The sequence below is a fragment of the Motacilla alba genome, chromosome 12, assembly GCF_015832195.1.
Source record: "Motacilla alba alba isolate MOTALB_02 chromosome 12, Motacilla_alba_V1.0_pri, whole genome shotgun sequence".
Taxonomy (NCBI): Eukaryota; Metazoa; Chordata; class Aves; order Passeriformes; family Motacillidae; genus Motacilla; species Motacilla alba.
This window is the reverse complement of record NC_052027.1, coordinates 13938098-13957495: the sequence shown is the minus strand read 5'-3', so window position 1 is coordinate 13957495 and position 19398 is coordinate 13938098. Positions and strand designations below refer to the sequence as shown.

At 37.5% G+C, this 19398-nt stretch overlaps 1 protein-coding gene across 18 annotated transcripts in view; it reads left to right on the top strand.

Annotated features, from left to right (window-relative positions):
* The window catches only part of CACNA1D (calcium voltage-gated channel subunit alpha1 D), a 207148-nt gene that overhangs the window by 96347 nt on the left and 91403 nt on the right, over positions 1 to 19398 (top strand). For all 18 annotated transcript variants that reach the window (XM_038149611.1, XM_038149600.1, XM_038149609.1 and 15 more), the window contains exons 4-7: positions 3387 to 3526; positions 7258 to 7400; positions 8761 to 8913; positions 9755 to 9951. In XM_038149611.1, coding sequence (XP_038005539.1) covers positions 3387 to 3526; positions 7258 to 7400; positions 8761 to 8913; positions 9755 to 9951 — 633 coding nt within the window. The remainder of the gene's footprint in view (positions 1 to 3386; positions 3527 to 7257; positions 7401 to 8760; positions 8914 to 9754; positions 9952 to 19398) is intronic.

The following is a 19398-nucleotide window of genomic DNA, read 5'->3' as shown; positions in this document are numbered from 1 at the left end:
TAATAGAGATTTTCTTTTGCAAGCACTCAATACATACTCTTAGGTATTTCCTTATTATTTTGTTTAGTTGTCTACTTTTTAATGTTCCTACTGCCATTTTGAATGAAGTTAAGTGTTCATTTAAAGATATCAACTAGTTTGAACTAAATATGATTTCACCACTGTGGAGAAAAAAGAGCAGATAAATGTGTCTATCATATCCTGCTAAAACTGCAGTCTTGAGTCTGTATTTTGAATTTATCTCTTACTTTTTTAGTTTTACTTTACCAAACCAATCCTGCCTCTACAACTGAATTCTGAAAATTGAATGTTATTTCCTCTTGAGTAGTTGTTGCTTACGCTCTGGATATACAAGATGATGCATGGCTTACAGATGTATCAGGGCTGCAGAGGCAAAAATTGATGTCCATAGTGACCAGCAAGAAATTATCCAAGTGTGAGAAGAGACCACCAGAAGCTTCCTGAGAGTGAGCAGGATGTCAACTCTGCAGTTTGTGTGAGAACATCTGTTGGGTGCCTTCTTATTAAAGAGCCAGTCTGTGAAGAAAGCACAGCCTGTACTTTGTGTGTTAACTATGGGGCCAAGTCATTCATCTGGCCTCTGTGGAAGACACAGGTTGTGCTTTACAAAGAAATAAATAGAGTGTGTGAGAGCATGAAAGGGAGGAAAGCAGGAAGGGAGGGAAAATGAAATGGTGAAGTTATGGAATTTGTCTGATTTAAATGAGCACATATTTAAATTAGTGAGCAACTTCCATGTCCTTTCTCAGCCCATATTGGTGTGGGATTATTTAACCCAAGGTGCAGCACTTCCCATTTTTCCTTGCTGAGATTCATGTGGCTTCTGTTGGTGCAGCTCTCAAGGTTTCTTATGGTTCATCTGTGAAGTGACACACCCTTACCTCGAGCCCACCAGTGGGTTTAAAAATGAGATTGTCCTACATTCCACATGGCTCTAATGGAATGTTTGCAATACTGTCTAGGAAATAAGAAACACTCCTGCTTCCATAAAAGAGATGAGATAAACAGGATTGAGACCAATACTATATTTCAAGGATGGATGGGAAATGATAGGGCAGAATTGTTCAGATTTGAACAGTCCCATTAAAATGAGCTGCGGGGCTGTGTGACATTAACAAAGTTGTAACTTTAGCACTGGGGCTGGTGTTTAGCCCAGAGAGAAGAAGAGAATTGGAATATTTTTGAAGGGGAGCAGTGAAGAGCAAAGATAGTTTTTAGGATGGAACTGGTACTTTAATGGATGGAGTTAAATTACATGGTTGCCTATAAAACAAGACCTAGGGACCCATGAGGTTATTTTGGCTCAGGAAGTCCCATCCAGTCCTGGATCCTGTGTTCCTTTTAAGTAAAGAAGCTATTGAAATTTGGCATATATGAAACATACATATTTTGTCTCATTTTTTCTTTTACTAGTATGATTTTGATATATAATTTTGCTCATGGCAAACGACAGCTGTAATATTCTTGTCTTCCTTATGTTTTCCTACATTATTTATCTTCCGATAACTTAGCTGCAAATTTAGTTGTATGCAGGGAGACAGAAATAGCTGTTATTGTGGAGTGTGTATGTGGTAGGATTTGTTGTATTGAAGCATTTCTGAGTGTGTTTCTCAGGAATGCTGATAATTCATTTTAATGTAATCTCAGTGGTGCTTTCTAGCCAAAGAGATCTGATGGCTTTTGGTGCACAAGACATTCACATTTCTTGTGTGAGGCCACTTCACTCTTGTTATCTAGCAACTGGCCTGACTGATAGGTGATAAATTGATGGGTAAGTGGAAGGGACAAATTTGAAAGAAGTATGGGGAAGTTTGAGGAGAAGGAGGTTTCACTGCAGGTTCCCTTGGCTTCACTGAGCTGGAAGGTCTCACCCAAAATGGAAAGTAGCTGAGGAGCCTTGGATGAAGCTTCACAGTGTTGATGAAGTGTACTCAAAAGAGGGGGAAAAAGGCAGGGGTACAGGACTGAGCTGAGCAGGAGGTGAGATCCAGGAAACCTTGCTTTGCAATGAGAGGGCCTGACCTGCCCCAGTGATCCCAGGGTGCTGCTTGCTGCAGGTAAAGGCCTGGAGAGGAGTTTATTGACAAGCCTATGCCTCTATCAAGTCACCAGTGTCAGATTTATAAATGGAAATACCACATCCTATGCATAACCATCCTAAATGGCCTCTTTGGCAGCAAAAGAAATCTAGCTGCCCAAATTAAAGATTCGCACATAAGAATATCAAGATCTTTGTTTAAGTTGCAAATGATTAAGGTTTGGTTTTTCCTTTGGTTGTGTATGAAAGTGCCAAGCTGTGTGACAAATAAAGAATGTGTATTTTTGTGTGTAAGAAATAAGGACGATGTATTTTTTGTGTGTAATGTTGGTGTTCTATTTGAGTAATGATAGTAGAAGATGGTAATCCTGACTGAGCAATTACAGTCATGTAATTAACTTTGTATGTGATAAATGAGCAACATCATGTGTTCCTGAACAAGTTTAAAAAATGAGTAATATTCTTTGTACATTTTATTCTTGGCTGTAATATTTGAGTAGCAACAGATAATTTCATTATTTTCTATAACATTTTGTTTAGTTATCATGTCTGAAGGTAAAAAGAACAGTTGTTAACTACTCTGTTTTGATAGTGGTGACTTCTTCAATTTACCAAGTCAAGCATGCTAATAATATTTTTGGGGGTTTCTTCTTTCTAGAGTATCTAGTTACCTAAGAAAAGATATTCAGTATATACCTCTGAAATAAAAATTTTGGTAAGATGCAGAATCTGTTAACATTTAAGTTGATGATGTTGGAGCTTTAATGATACGAGGCGGTGGTACAGTACCTTAACATTTCTTCAAACATAATAGGGTATTGAAAAGAAATTCTGGTGATGTGGAAGGGAGAATAAGTCAATGCAAGCTTCCATATCAAGATTTAAAAAATTGCAAGACAGTGTAAAATTAAATATTAAAAAATTAAGACTTTTTTAATAGCGAAAGGAAGTATACCACTGCTTACCTTTCAAGGATATTTCCAGGGCTCTGCTCTACAGCATTTTCTGGTTATAATGAATGCAGAGAATCCTATTGACCTGGATGGCACTCTTGGCTTAAGCAAAGGTACAGTATGCTTCCATGTTTGCAGAAACACCTTTTTTTCCTCTCACAGAATGTGAAAACAAGAAAACCTTGTGCAATTATGTAATTATAACCCTGTCAGTACAGTTATCATTAAGTGTTATACAATTAAAACCTGTGACATAAACTGCCATGAAGGTGTTTCCTTAGTCCTGATCAGTACCCACTTGTTGCAAATTGTCAATAGTAAAAAGAGTTGTTACATTCATTGTCTTTCACTGTACTTTTTTTTGTCTTCCACAGGAAAAAGTAGAATATGCCTTCCTGATAATTTTTACAGTTGAAACATTTTTGAAGATTATAGCATATGGATTATTATTACACCCCAATGCATATGTTAGAAACGGATGGAATTTATTGGATTTTGTAATAGTAATAGTAGGGTAAGTAGCTTATCTTCCATTATAAAAATATTTAAACTTTTCTTTACAGTGAGGTAGGTATAGGCCTGGTTTGCTGGGAGTAGCAGCCTATGCTGGATTTCTTTCTTTGGTGTAAAAGAATGAACTGAGTGAAAAAATGTTAAAAAGTCCTAAATTTTTCAGTGCTATCTGTGGCTGTAGACTGTATTGCATTTATAGTAGAAGTTTCCAGGGAATTCTGAGTCCTGCTGGACATTTCCAGAAGCTTTTCTCCAGGTAAACTCCTGGTGTCTTTCCATATGTTGATCTCTTAAGGGCTGCATGTTGTTATTTAATTTATTTGTTTAACCCTTCACTGCAGTCATGTGGAGTTCATCTGTTTCACAAGGACCTCTGAGAGGACCCACATGTTTCAAAGTGGAGAAGAGTGGTTGGGGAGACAGAATTAATAGTGATTCCTTGATACTCCCAAAATCTGAGTAAAATTGGGTGCTACATGTCAGCCCCAAGATACAGATATGATTTTGATTTGCCTGGGGTTGAATGTATGTTAAAAATGCCTTTTTTTCTTTACCCTGTGCACCTTGCTGTACCAGGAAACCTTGGAGAGTTTGTTCTTTGCCTCAGAGAAGGGACTGCTTGGGCCTTATGCAGGTTCAGAGGGGTGGAACTTAAATTATGCACCTACTTATTGATAAATTATTTTTGTGTCACCAACTCTATGTCAGTGGCTGTGCTACTTCATTAGATCCTACCTTCAGCTATCTAGGGAATTAATCTTGAGATGTATATTCATCAATTTCCTGAATGTTGTGGAGGTTATGGTAAACAGCCGTTTAACCAGTACTGCAAATTTTGTTTGCTAAAAATATACATTATCTAGAACATGGAGAACATAATCTTTGTATAACTTTGTATGTTGGAGCAAACATGACCTTGGCTTGCAGTATGCAATTCTAATTTCATTTTAAAATTCAAACCATATCAAGGGTTGCCTGTATTTGAAAAGGCTCAGAAATTATAGTGTGTGCTGCTTTTAAGTTGTCACTGCATTAAGGGAAAGAAAGAGTTGCTAAGTAAAGGAATTTGTGGTAAAGCATTGTTAAATTTGGGGAAGTACTGTGGATATAAGAATGCCTGATTTGTAACTATTTGATGATGAGAGACTAAAGGTTACTGAGAAGGTTGTATTTGGGCCAGTCCTTTGGCATGCAGGCAGTTTTGGTCCAGCACTAAAATTTGTGTATAAATAGATCCTTCATCAGGTCAGGTCATTCTCAACAGATTGGTTGCTGTGCCTGAAGGGGAAGCTTGGTGGGCAGGTTGGAGACTGTCACACACGAGCTCTGCTCCCTTGCCAAGCAGTCCCTTGAATAGACCTCCTCCCTTTTGTCAAGTGACCACGGAGTTACAGTAACCCTGGAGCAGTCTAATTAACATGACCTCTATCTTTGGCTGTGTCCTAAATACATGATAACTAAAAAATTTTCCACTAATTCCTGAAACACTCATTATTGGAGGCTAAGTGGAGTTAGGTCAAATGCTCACAACAGATTTGTTAAAAATATGAATAAAAAAGGACTACATCTTATAAAATGCCTAAAATATCACAGTAAGATTAAGTCCTAATTTGAATCCAGAAGTTTGGCATATAAACTCATGTGCAGGTTGTCAGCAGCCTACCTGTAAGATGAGGTGGACCTTTCCTAACATGTCACACACTGACAAAATTGTGAGCAAGGTTTTTGTTCTTTCAGGAAGAGCACAACCTGCACGATTAAGCAAGCATGAGTCCCATTTATTTAATTACTACATAGTATTAGAGTGAAAAATTGATTTTCATATATAACCCAAGGTGTATATGGAACCACTTCTGGACCTGATTCTGTTTGACTAGCTTCAATGGGAAATTTCATTAGGTATTCTAATAGCTTTGAAAGAGTTGCCACGATGTTCTCTATTGAATGTATTCAAATTTGCCCTCTCAGCAGAGACTGTAGCCAGTCCAATTCCATTAATCTTAATTATACCTAAAGAAATCTCTACAAGCAAAAGGGAAACACATACAGAGATATTTTTAAAATCAAATCTTAATTAAACCTTTAAACTCTGGTAAACTGTAGAGGAATATGAATGTAAATTTCAGTAAAGAAGATCAATAGTTTTATACCTTAATGGCTTTTTAGAAATGACATATGTCCTGGTTTCAGCTGGACAACACAAAATGACAGAGCTGCGATTGTGATGCTTTCTACTCTTTGTCACTTCTCTCTGTAACCCATCAGAGCATGAATTACTCTGGGTAGTCTGCTTACCTGCATGGTCTCTCATGTAATTTCCATTGATTTCTGTGGAAGAGTAAGGTCCCAGTAGAGAAAGCTTTCATAGCACCTGCCTATGCTCTTTAATTTTCTGAATGTTTTATGAACAGACAGGCTGAAAGGTTCTCTGAATTCAGGACTTGATTCAGAAGCCTTTTTAATAATGTCTGTCATTAGAGCACAAATATCTTAAAACATCTCTTAAAATCACTGAGGTGTTAGTTTTCCTGCAATTATGCTTCCATTAAATTCTAGGGCTGAATCAGGAGCCGGCACTGGATGTCTGGATTTGGTGGAGCAGTGTGTGGGCTGCTGAGGTTCCCTTTAACATCTATAGAGTCTTTGGGGCTGAGTTTTTCCCTGGAGCAGAACGAAGCAGTCTAGGGATGGGTATGGACTGATGTGGGTCAGCTGCTTACTGGAGGAGTGTAAAGCCTTCAATAATTTAGTTTAGGCACCCTATTAAATGATATATGATTTCAGGCAACTATCCAGCGTGACAGAGGTCTTAACCAGAGTTGTGAAAACTTTTCATGACCAAACTAAAACCCTGCACATTTCAGACATCCTTTACAAGTGTGAAACATTTCTCATGATTGCAAAACTCTATTAACTTGATAATACTTTCAGGAGAAGTGCAGCTCTGCAGCTATTGAACTACAGTCTCTGTGCAAAGGATAACACCGTTTGTGTGGTCTAGTGGCAGTCGAGAAACCCATGCATCTGAGATGGAGCTCCAAACTAAAATAAACCTAAGACTAATTTGGATTTCAAGAACATGCATCACTTTAAATTGCTGCTAAAAGTGGGAAAACAAAATAAAAGTCTTGTCTTGCAAACTGTTCTAATGAATGACTAATTCATTTCTGCAGGGAAAAAGTACAATATAATAAATGAGCCATCTGGGAATATATTTTTCCTCAGAGGTATTATGTGTAAGAAACAAATCTTTTTGGTGTTATTAAATGGTGAACTCTAATTATTTTTAAAATATTCAGTTTCTGCTGATTGTATATAGAATACTGTACTGCTGTGCCACTTAGAATTCTTATATTCCACCAAAATTAAACCAGATGGTTTCAGTTATTATCTGTTTCTTCTTCTAAAGGGAAGATTAATTCTCCAAATGTTAAAGCTAAAATGTTTGAACAAAAGTGGCAAAGCAGCTTCATTTATTTAAAAATAGCAAACTGTGTATATAAGCTGAATGCTAAATTATTGGAAACTGTGTGATCCTCATTCTCTAGAGGGATTATAAAGTCTTGCACTTCATAGCTCTGTCTGTCATGATTTAAGGTGTAAATATACCTCTCAGTTTGACATCTGAACAGCTTTGCAGAATGATCTGCAGTTCAACTAATTTCCAAAGTAATATCTTTGACTGTGTGGTAAATAGATAGTGATGACCTTACCTTTCATCTCATTTTCTAGATTATTTAGTGTAATATTGGAACAATTAACCAAAGAAACAGACGGTGGCAGCCACTCAGGTGGCAAACCTGGTGGCTTTGATGTCAAAGCCCTAAGAGCCTTTCGTGTACTGCGACCTCTCCGACTCGTATCAGGAGTGCCCAGTAAGCTCTGCTCTCTTTATTGCCATTGCAATCAGGAATGTGGCTGCTCTCATTATTGAACTGTCTTCTTCCAGGCACTACAGAAATGAGATGGGATAAAGCTGAGGTTTTGTTATCTGGCTATGTATATAAAGTGAATTTCAAGATGAGTGATACCCTATTTCAAGTTGAACAAGGGATTGTGAATTCAGTCAGTGTGTGATCTCCTTACACAGTTCAGTAAGCAGACAGGGGAATACACTTCCTTTTTAGAAGCTTTATATAAAAGTAAATTACATGTTAAAATGTAAATACACCAGAAAATAAAATTCGGATTTTTTTATATCCTAAACCCCTGCAACTGAAAGTGTAGGTGGTCCTAAAATAGTTTATATGTTGGTGTGTGCCAGAGCACATTACACATTTTGTGTTTCCTGCCCTCTCCAATGCACATGAATGCCTTCTGTTTATCTCAGCAGAGCTAACAGATAAATTAGGGAACTTAAAAAGTAGAGCAATACTGTTTAAGAAAGCAATTGGATTTTCTGATATTTCCTGTTTTCTTTGAATGCTTTATTAATTATTGAAGCTCTTTGGGCTATATGAGGTTCATGACTTCCAGTTCAGCTCTTTCCAAGGCATTCAAAGGAAAAAAGCTAATTCTTTTTTTTTAATAGATCATGGACTGTTATATGGAAATGACTGATTTTTGGCAAAAGGGCTTCAGTGAGGATAGAACCAGTCCAGAAATGTCAGAGAGGAAGTCTATCAAGTTAAAAAAGAGGCATATTTCATTCTCATTGGTACTGTGGCAGCTTCATTAGTCTGGGATTAGATAATTTTGGTAAAGCCAAAAGTTGGATAAATATTTAATTGAGAAAAAAGAAAATAGAGCAATTTTGAAAGGGATAAAGGATGAAAGAACAAGTTTGTTCAGATTAAAAATGTGTTTTCCCAGTTAACTATATTTGTCTCCCAGAGTAAGAAGACAGTTCTACAATTGGCTGAGTGCACATTTTCTCAGAACTTGCCGCAAAGTTTTTGTTTTAGCACAGAACTTCAAGGTCATATAAATGACTTACAGGCATACTTACTTACACTGACTAAGTGCCCTTTCTTTATGAATCACCCACAGATTCTTGTGACACATTTCAAGCACTGACTTCCATGATATAAACTTTATTAACAGAGGAACTAATTACGCAGAAACTTTTAGATTCTTACAAAGATTTTTATGTTAAAGGAACATTTTGTGGTTCTGGGTAATAGATGTTACAAAAAAAATCTGATTATCTCTGCATGTGTAATTATATAAAATTTGATAGAGTAAGACATAGAAATATGGTTCATATTTTTGTCCCCTTTTTCTTTTTTTTTTTAGGTTTACAAGTTGTCCTGAACTCCATTATAAAAGCCATGGTCCCCCTCCTCCATATTGCCCTTTTGGTATTGTTTGTAATCATAATCTATGCTATTATAGGATTGGAACTTTTTATTGGAAAAATGCACAAATCTTGTTTTCTTATTGATTCAGGTAAGTCATTAAACTGTTTAAAATAAGGGTTTGATGAGGTTTTCTTTTAGATCTGTGGGATTTCAGTTTGAAATAGAACTAGGGGCCAAAGCGCTTAAGCTGTTGTTACCCCAGTTTACACTGGTTCACAATTTTAGGTACAGTGCATTAAATGAAAAAAAACCACCTCAATACCAAAGTCACCAAGAAAATCAAACTAGTTAGAGACTAGACCATGCTCTGAATGGGTTTTAATTTCTGATATATGTAGCTTAAATACCAGCAGTGAAGAAAATAAGGGTGACAACATATAAGGGACAAATCCAGATAGTGGCAATGTGGTGAGGTGTGCAGTTCTGAAATGAGTGAAGGAGAACAGTGTTCTTCCATGCAGGTGAAATAATGAAATGGAAGTGTGTTGTGGGAGATCTTTGAAAGAGTCAAACCATCCTACCTGGTGGCTAAAGGTGCTTATCTTTCAGCTAAGGAATGAAGACAACTCTGTATAGGAATTAGATCCATTTTTCCTTAGTGGTCCTTGTGCTGGAGTGAAGTGCCATGAAGTGAAGTAGCAGCAGTGAAGAGGAAAGAAATAATCAGAATGAGGCACTTCTAAATGATGTATTATTACATTGTGCTTCTTTCTACTTTTTATTTATTTTTAGTTATTTTTATTAACCTATTCTTGAGGCTGTAAGGCCGAGATCTGAGTGAGACTAAAAGCTCCAAAGCTCTGATGTGTTGCCTTTCTCAGCGTGAAATCCGGATTTATCCCACAACAGCGTTGGTATTTCCTCATGTGAAGGGCTAACTCATGAAAGCTTGAGGACTCAAGAGTTGTGACTTTCTGGTCCTTTTTCAGATATACTAGTTGAAGACGATCCAGCACCTTGTGCATTCTCAGGGAACGGCCGTCAGTGCGTCATGAACGGCACCGAATGTAAGGGTGGATGGGTTGGACCCAACGGAGGCATAACCAACTTTGACAACTTTGCGTTTGCAATGCTGACTGTGTTCCAGTGTATAACCATGGAGGGATGGACTGATGTGCTGTACTGGGTGAGTTCATAAAACACTGAGCTTTGTGCGCTTTTAAACAAGCTTCTCTGTTCTAGTGGGGATTGAGCTGTGTTTCGCAGCACCATCAACAGGAAATCTTGGTGAGTTTTGCAGGAGAGAAGCTCAGCTGCATACTTGTTTCAGTCACAGCCTGTTACGGGATTCCTCAGGCTAAAAGGACATTTTAGAAACAAATTATTCATTGCTTATTTGAGGGATTTTTTTGCCTGTTCCATTTAGATAAATGTAAAAGTACATTTATTTCCTTTGGACAAGCATTTTTTTGTGTGAGCCTACAGATATTAAGTATGTCTTCACTGATTAGGCTTAAGAGCTCTCTTTTTGCAGTGTTTCTGCAGAATTTTTCATGTTGTTCTAATAAATTAGAACAAAGCAAGCTCTCAACTGACATTGCTTGCCATGGGGACTGAAAATCATGTTAACCATTCAGAAACTACAGATTTACAGGAACTATGGCCCTGATATCATCTCCATGGAAGCAGCAAAAGGTATTCAAAAACCAAACTCCCTAAATCCTCACATTTAAATGCTCCTTTGGTGTAAGGTATGGTGCTTCCAGAGCCTTGCAACATCCACAGTCAGCTGGACACAGACTGTGGAACTGAAGGATAGAGGAAAATGAACATGCAGATTTTTAAAAGAGCAGAGTCTCCTAAAACCACAGATAGATATTTCTCTGCTTAACCCCGTTCCACTCTAAGTGACGTTGACTTTGTTCTGTGAATCTTGGAGTATCTCAATATCTGATGTGAGTGATTTGTCCAAGGGCATTCAAGAAGTCTGTGACAGAACCTTCCACAGGTGCTGAACATCGGTGAGAATATTCTGTACTACGTGGTACTCAGCAGTAACTCTTCGCAGCTATTAGGACCTTATTAAAAATCACAATTCTAACAGTTCAAATATTAGAAAATATGTATGGAAGAAGAAACACAATTACTGGTAAGGGTCACTGTTGTTAAGCTGTTAGAAAGGATTACCTAAAGGAGTATCTTAGTGGAACCTGAGGTGATGTTGCTGAAAGCAGCTCACTTGGTGAGTTTGCTGAAGTTTGTCAGGCCAAGTGGGATTATTTACTAACAGTGCATCGTTTGTGGAGTACTGGACACATTTAAGAATGTGATATTATCCAGTAAATGACCACATGATTTTATGTGAAATCAGGGTGAAATAAGCAGTTGCTAAAACATTTAGCACAGAGTGTAGTCCCAGATATAACCTGCACTACTGAAGTATAGAATATGGACATGTTTTTAAGAGAATATCACTGTTAAAGGTAGTTAAGATGTTAAAATGGCATTCTTTTAGGACTGAAAGATTAAAAAGAAGGCAACTATGAATATCTTCTTCCATGGTCTGTTATCAGTTACAGAACTGTCTAGAAACACACAAACCTTCAACACTAATGAGTAACAATCATGTATGGCTGCATATAGGCTATTGCATGATTTCCCATTGTAAAGGTTTTTCAGTTTCTTGGAGTTTGCACTCGGGCTCTCCCTAATTTACCAGGAGACTGTGTGAATGTAGAATTAGTATGTGCTTTCTGGTTTGTGTTCATGGTGATGGTAATTATTTTAATGCCTCCTGAAAAAGGAAGGCGTGCCATGGTTATCTAGAGAAAAATTACACCTTTAATATCTTTTGAGGCAAAAGTATGCCCACATTTCAGGAGCTGATAATTCCTCCAACTTTTTTCAAATAAAATGAATATAAAAGCGTTGGAGAGTTGCTGTGTTTAGAATACAATTGTTACAAAACATATAGAAACAACTTGAGTGTTTTAGAATTAAATATTTTTCCCCTGGGATTTGATGCCCTAATTAATTTGCTGCCCTTTATAAACCTTTGTAGAGTCTCCAATGACAGCAGAAAAAATAAAATAATAGAGATAGGATGTTGAACATTTTCATGATCAGACAAAAGGAAAAGTATAAGAAAATTATAAACAATTGATAACTGCATGAGTTGTTTTTGCTTCTTTCTCTATAAGGAGTTTCCAATGTAGAAAGTACTTACAGGTACACAGGCGTCATTTTTCATTTTATTACAAATGATACAGGGATTATTAGACAATGAAGCAAATATTTCTTGACCTAGTGAAATAAAATCAGAATCAGATATTCAGGTGGCTTTGGAATCTATCTTAACTGATGCCTATATAATTAAATTATTGATTCAGATCCTTTCTATCTTATAGACCAACAAGTTGGCCATTGTCAAACTGAAATTACTTGCTGAGGACAAGAGGAATGGCAGTTTATGTGTTTGAATTTTATCACTGATCAAGCTGAAGTAGATTTTAGCTAAAAATTGGAAAAGATTTCGTTTCATTTGAAAATTGTCAAAGCATTAGGGGGATACCAAATTGTAATAAAAGAATCTGAGGAAGCCATTTTAGCTCGATGTGCATGGGGTTTGTGGGTTGTTTTTTGCTTAGAGCTCTGTTATTAGTACACAGACTGAATGAGTTCTACACAAAACAAATAAAACCAAACCCACAAATATTAGAAACTGCACAAAATTCTCATTTTTCGTTTGGTCACTGTGTGAACAGTGAAATAAACTTATGTATGCTTCTCTTGCTAGGAGGTATAATGTGAGTGGGTGAAATCTGTGCAGTATTTTTCTTCGTGTTAAGTGGCATTCTGTCAGCAAGGATGAGAGCTGAAAATGACAGCTTCCAACAGCCCTCACTGGCACAACTGTTATCACCTGGTTAATGACAGTAAACTGCTTGGAAAATTCTCCAAGCACCAATAATGATTTTTCTCTTGTGCATATCTATTGTGAGTGAAGGCCTTGATTCTGCTGCTGCTGGGCACCCTTCAGGTCATGGTGACTCATGTGGGCATCCTGCTGCTCACCAGTTTGCATCCCATCCCACCCTATCCCATCCCATCCTATCCCATCCCAATGTCCTACTGGGTTTTAGTGTCTTCATCTGGCCTCTTCTCTCTAACTTGTAACTCACTGGATAGCAGGCACTACATGGTTTGTCCACAAAAATTGTGACTCCTTAGTGCCAAAGGTTTGAATTGGGTGGTTAGGGGGTGTTGTCCTTGTTCTCAGCAGCCAGTGCAGCACGTGTGCTCCCAGTTTGTGTTTGTGGCTGCTCATCTGTGTGTGTTCTCCATTTCTATTGGGACCATGTTTATCCCCATTCACGGTCCTTTCTGTTTGTTCTGGAGCCCTCACTGGAGGTTTATGCTTTTGGTTTTGGATCCTGGTGCAGTCCTTGTTATCAGCCAAGTGGCAGCCTCTGTGTGCCCAAGTTTTTAACACTCTGGCTCACGTTCTAAAGCTGAGAGCATAGTACTCTCTGCCTCATTTCCAATTTGTGCTAGCAAGCTCTCAGGAACTGCAGAACTTGAATCTGCATTTGCATATCTGGCTCCAGATTTTTCCCATGCCTTTGGAACATCTCGATGTATAATCTCTTAATGGCAAACATATATTTTGTAAATTGCTTTTTATTTTGAGCTGCTTCACTTGATACATGGGAGCACAGATAACAAGCAGTGATACTTGTCAGCAAAACCCCCAATTTTCCCATGAGCACCAAAATGATCACATTTAATTCTTGTTTTCACCATAGTGAAGTTATCTTGACTTACTACACTTGAATAATCCAATTGTAGCTTGAATGAGAGATGGTCAGAGCCTCTGAGAAACAAAGGGGATGCTTCAAAGTTGCTTCAAAGATGGGACAAATGTATTAGTGGCTACTGAATTTTACTAGGTCAATTTTATGGCCAGATGCTGCATCGCTAACCCCAATTTTAAAGCTCCCTAGTTCTCTAATACCTGTTTAGCCCTGTTCAGATTGATCTGAAGATTTTTGAGATTGAAGCACTCGAGCTAAAATTGCTGAATAATGATACGCTGATGTCTTACATGGTTTTGCCTATTAATACACCTAATGATATGTTAAAAAGATATTCTCTGAAGGATTCTTGTTTAAAATACTCAGATCATTACTTGAAATGTCTAGGCAATCTAAAATATACCTAAAACTCATATAAGGTTTAAGGAAAGAGATGGCAGGTTTTTTTAAATGTACCTTTTACTGATATGTCAGCTTTAAAAAACTGTAATACTTTTTTGCTAATAACATATATTATCATCAAAGAAATCCTTCATTCATTGTTCCTCTGCTTTTATTCCAAAAAAGGGTGCAGTTAAGAGTCTCTCTCCTGTTGAAGAAATTGAGCTTTAAATTCCCCAATATACTCCTTGAAACATCTTGGGACATCTGAAAAAAAATCCATCATTTCTGTAATGCAGACTGTTCAGGCTGTACTGCACTCTTGTGTATATCTACATGCACTTTTGCATAAGTGTATGCACAGGCAGTCTATTAATGTCAATCAGATCAGGTCAGGAGCTCAATCTCTACTCCTGACACCTTTTAGACTTCTTCTATTCAAGAATATTTAAGAGTGGTCTCAGATACAGTGTACTTGAAATCAGCTGATGTGCAGCCAGAGATATTTCCTAAACACAAACAAATGTTTTACAAATACATATCACACAAGAAAATCCCTTGGCTCGTGCACAAAATGTATTAATAGGCTAGAAACGAAAAGCCTGCAAAATATGTTTCAAGTATTACCAAAACTGTCAGAGTGCTGACAAGGAGTCTCCTAAAAATACTTTTCCAAAAATGTGACCAAGAGTCAAATAAGCAATAACAGTCTAGAACTTTGAATTGAATGATTTAATAAGCTAGTGGGAATCAACTAATTATGGTGATTTAAGCCATGTTAGTCCCATTCCACCTGCAGAAAGGGAAGGCGTGTTCCTGCATCCAAGCAATATTTGTCAGCAATGAATTTCAGCTTATTGTCTGAGAGAAGTCAAAGAATGCTTCACAGCTTTTTCCCATTTGTAAATCAGTTGCAAATATTTAGCAATGTTAAGAGCTGTGAGGAATTGTGCCTGAAAAATCTTAGATAATACTTACTCCTGCCTTTTCCTCTTATGTACCTAGGGAAAGCTTAGTGCTGTTCTGCTGGCATTGCTCAGCACCACTCACAGGTCATCTGAGGGAGGCTCTGGAGTGAAACAAGTCAGCTCATCCCCGAAGGCATCCATGTGCTGCTTGCACAGAGCTCCCAGCCTTCCATGACTACATAGCAGAAAGTTAACACATGATGTACAGCTGGAGACACAGTGATAGAAATTTTGACTGACAGCACTAATATACTGCATACATCTCCCTAAAGAGCCAGGGATTGCAAGCAGATTTTTTTCTGTTTGAGTGTTTACTACTTGAATCTGGTTTCATGTTAAAATCAAGATTAACCCCCTCCCTGCCTTTTACATAATGGTTTGTACTAATTGCTTTTTTATATTCTCTTGTTATTAAAAGCTCTGAATCATCCAGTTTTTGATTGCAAAGAGATAGGGCTTAGTTTCAGAAAGAGAAAAAATGGAGTGATCAAAATCAGACATGCAAACAGAGCTACCAAGCCAAGGAATGTACAGATTAAAGATTTGCTTTAGGATCAAAAAGGATGTGACTTCTATGTATCTTGCACACACACACACACACACACACACATATATATGATTATAGTATAATTTTTTTTCCAAATAGCATCTTAACACAATGACCCCAGCGGAGGAGGATTTTAAACTAACTCACAGGGAAATATCTTTCCCATGAGGTGAACTTGATTGACTTTGACAAGATATCTGGTATCTCAGCCTCAGCTGACTGCTGACCTGTACTGCAGTCAAAGTGTGGAACTAATTTCTTGTCACAGATCATTGCAAATGCTAAGAAGAACCCATTATTTCTCCCCAGAAATTTTAAATAAAACTGGGTCAAAACTGGATGGGAAATAGAGGCTGAACTTCGGGTAGTTCTAAGAATTCCACTAGTCCATCAGCTAGAGTTTCTTCCAAAAACTCTGCCACAAGAAGCCAAGAATTATTTTACAATAACTGGAACAATCCTAGTTCCCAGTCTGTCCCAGGATAACAATTTAGTAGACAAATTTAGATCTTCCTGAGTATTGAGGCTTTGCTCGTTGTTGCTACATAAACTGAAGTAACAATTCTACATCATCTGACTGAATAGTAAATGCATTCTACTTGAATTTTTTTTGTATCTAGTATGTGGGAAATATTAAACACATCCAATTTTTATGTAATGTATGGTATATATAGGTGGAATAGCAGATCCCAAAAGAAAGGTGTGTACATATTATAACTTCTCATTTTCATACATGATAACTAACCATTAAAAAAATTAAACACATTGTTAATCACATTTGTTACTTAATTTTAGTAGTTTCATTGAGCCCTTAGATTTAACAAGCCAAATCTATGCATAGATTTTATAAATTTTTGTGAAATTAGTTTGGGCAATACACGTAAATAGGTAACACTAACAAATTCTTAATCTGAAATTAACATGAGAGGAGTCAAACACTTGGATTTTGTTATATCTGAAATATAGATTTTGTAAACATGGTAGTGCTGATCAGCAAACCTTCTCTGGGTTGCTGTTTTGTAGAGGTAACACTCTCCATGTTGTTATGGTTCTGTCCATCTGCTCTGCAGATTAAGCAGGGATGCATAATTATCTGAAAAAGATAAAACAGTTTCTTAACAGTCACGTTTGACATCTTGGCTTTCCTTGGAACAATTACCTGATTTCTGCCCAGTCCCTCCTCCCAGTTAATGACAGTAAGCTGATTAATGGAATGCCACTAACAGGAATTAGCTAAAATAGTCTTAGATACCATCCAGTGTCTGAATGAAAAACCTGCATCTAAACTCATTTCCAAACAATCATAGTAAAAATTTATAAACAATCATGTAGTAAATGCTTTATGGCAATACCACAATGCTATAATTCATTTGCTAAGAATGGATGAAACCAATAGAAGGAAGAAAATGAGGTCTGTTCAGCTTGATCAAATTCATTAAGCTGAAGCAGTGTCTTCCAAGTTGAGGACACTGAGTCTTGTATGTAATTGCACAGTACGGTTTATATACAGAAGACAGAGGCCAAATTTAAGAGGTGATTATGCAATTATGAGGCTCTCTATGTCCTGTGACAGTTTTACACTTCTCCATGGGATCTCTTTCTCTCTAGGCCTACCTTGCTGCCTGAGCCATGGAACTCTCATTTTTCCAGGTGCTGCTGAGCTGAAATGCCTGAACAAAGGGTGGTCTCAGTGCCCACCCCATCAGTGCATCTCCATATTCTGTGTCAGAAGCACAACAAAGTGCTGAGTCTGTCCAGCCAGGACAGTGCCAGGGAAATCTGTGCTTTGACTCCAGAGCACTGAATATAAAATTCCATGCTTTTATAAATCAACCTGGAGTGTGCTGTGCTTCAAGCACAGCCTGTTTTAAGTCAGCTTTAAGTTAACTCCAATTCAGCCAAGAATATCTCAGGACAAAGCCTTTGAAGCCAGGCAGCTTTGAAGAGCTCTCTGGTGTGCTCTTCACTGGGTAGAATAAATAGATTGATCTGGGGTTTTGTGAACCTCCCTTCCAGGCTTCCAAGAATGCAGGGATAGTCCCACTTCACAAAATACTGATATCTGCAGAATTTTTACACCTGTCAAGAGACTGAGCTTGTCAGTCTGAACAATTTTTAAGATGATGAGGCAGATTACCGCCAGCACAAAGTGAACACACCAGTTATGTGTCTGTTGGCAGGGTATGAAAAGAGGAAGGTAAAATTAAAACCTTAGGAAGCTAAGAAATTCAACCAATTTAAGAGAGTTTGAAACACTGTGGAAAATCAAAATAGGTTCATGCATCAGTGCCTTGTATCTGTAGTGCTACAAATGCAGAGTTAGAGGTTTTATCATTAACCCCAGGTAGAGCTTATATTGATTGCAAATTGAGTTTGCAACAATTTTCAATAAAAGAATACCAAGTGTAGAAAAAAGTTAAGACCTTGATTTTCATGAAGTTGTATACAAGGATTTTACTCACAATTACTATAGATAGGGATAAATGAGATTTTAATGATTTCTAATTCATGTTTTAGGTTGCTGCTGTGTAAAACTAAGGATTATATCTGCAGTAAACATGGCTTTTCCCTCTGTTTCACTTCAATCTTGGTCTCTGATCATTTATGCTGTGTTGCAATGATAGTTGACTCCAACTACAGCACAGCTCACAAGATAATTAATCCAAATGCCACTTGAGGCAGTTTCAGACTGTATCAAGTTTGTCCAATCAATTATCCAAGATAATTCTTCAAGACTGCAGACTCACCAACATATATGGGTAAACATAAAGAGCCAAATAAATAATGTGTGGTGCACAACTACTGTTATGGTGAAACAGAATGAAGGGATTTGAAGAAAGCTTTGTCCTTCCTATTGTCCATTATCTCATCTGCCCTCTGGTTGTTGTGATGGACAAACTGCTGAGAACTGGCATTGAAAGAGTAAGACTAGATCTCTAAAAAGACAAAGGGCAAGAAGGATGGTGCTTGGTGGTGTCCTTGCCATAGGTGTTTTGAAGGCTAAAAGCCTCATGGCCTCAAAAAGACAGAACAAGTCCATTGAGAGCCATTAAATATGACACCTCCTTTGGCACAGTGCACCCTGAGCCACAGGGCAGGAGACTCCTGCAAGACAAGAGCTTTTGCTGAGGATTTCAGATGTGAGATCTCTTTGAACTCCTGCTGTTGCTTTAGTGCATCTGAAATTTGTGACTTTAACTCATTCTGCACTTTGTGTCAGAAGTCGGCATTAATCCCTTCAAATGAATATATCTTGGTTTTGAGGATGGAGATTTTCCTGTTCTCGTGTATTAACCAAGCTCTGTCTCAATTTTTAATCAGAAGGCAAATCAATTCCATTAATCTTTCTTTAATTGGAAGTTATGGAAAATGCCATTTAACATGCATGAAATGAGGAGCAAAGTTTTCCAAAAGGAAAGGACTTCTTTTTGTACTTTGATCTCTGGTATTAATGCAATCTGAAATATTATTTCATTAATAGAAATTACAATACTTGATTAGGGTTTAATTGTATCTAGAATTAAATGGTAAACTTGTTTTTAGGAATTGTTTTTACTTGTTTGAGTAGCTTTTAGGAATTCAATCTTAGAATTGTTCCAAGGTGTTCTGCCAGGTTCAGGTGCTCCTGAGTTAAGGAATGCTTTTGAAATAGTTCAACATCTGCCCAAAGTGAAGCACTTCTCCTAGTACTGGTTAGCTGCAGCTGACAATTTTTGCTTCACAAAGCATTAGTCCTAGATAGATTAGCCTAAAATATTGGGCTTGAAATCCAGCTGCATAAATGAGAATTTTTTTTTAATATGTTGCACATTAAAAATTGAGTACAAATCCCAGCTGCTCATACTAACAGCCTTTGTGACAGAGCATGAGAATTTCAGCTTTGCTCCTGGATAACTAAGTTAGCAGAGTGCCTGGCTGCCTGA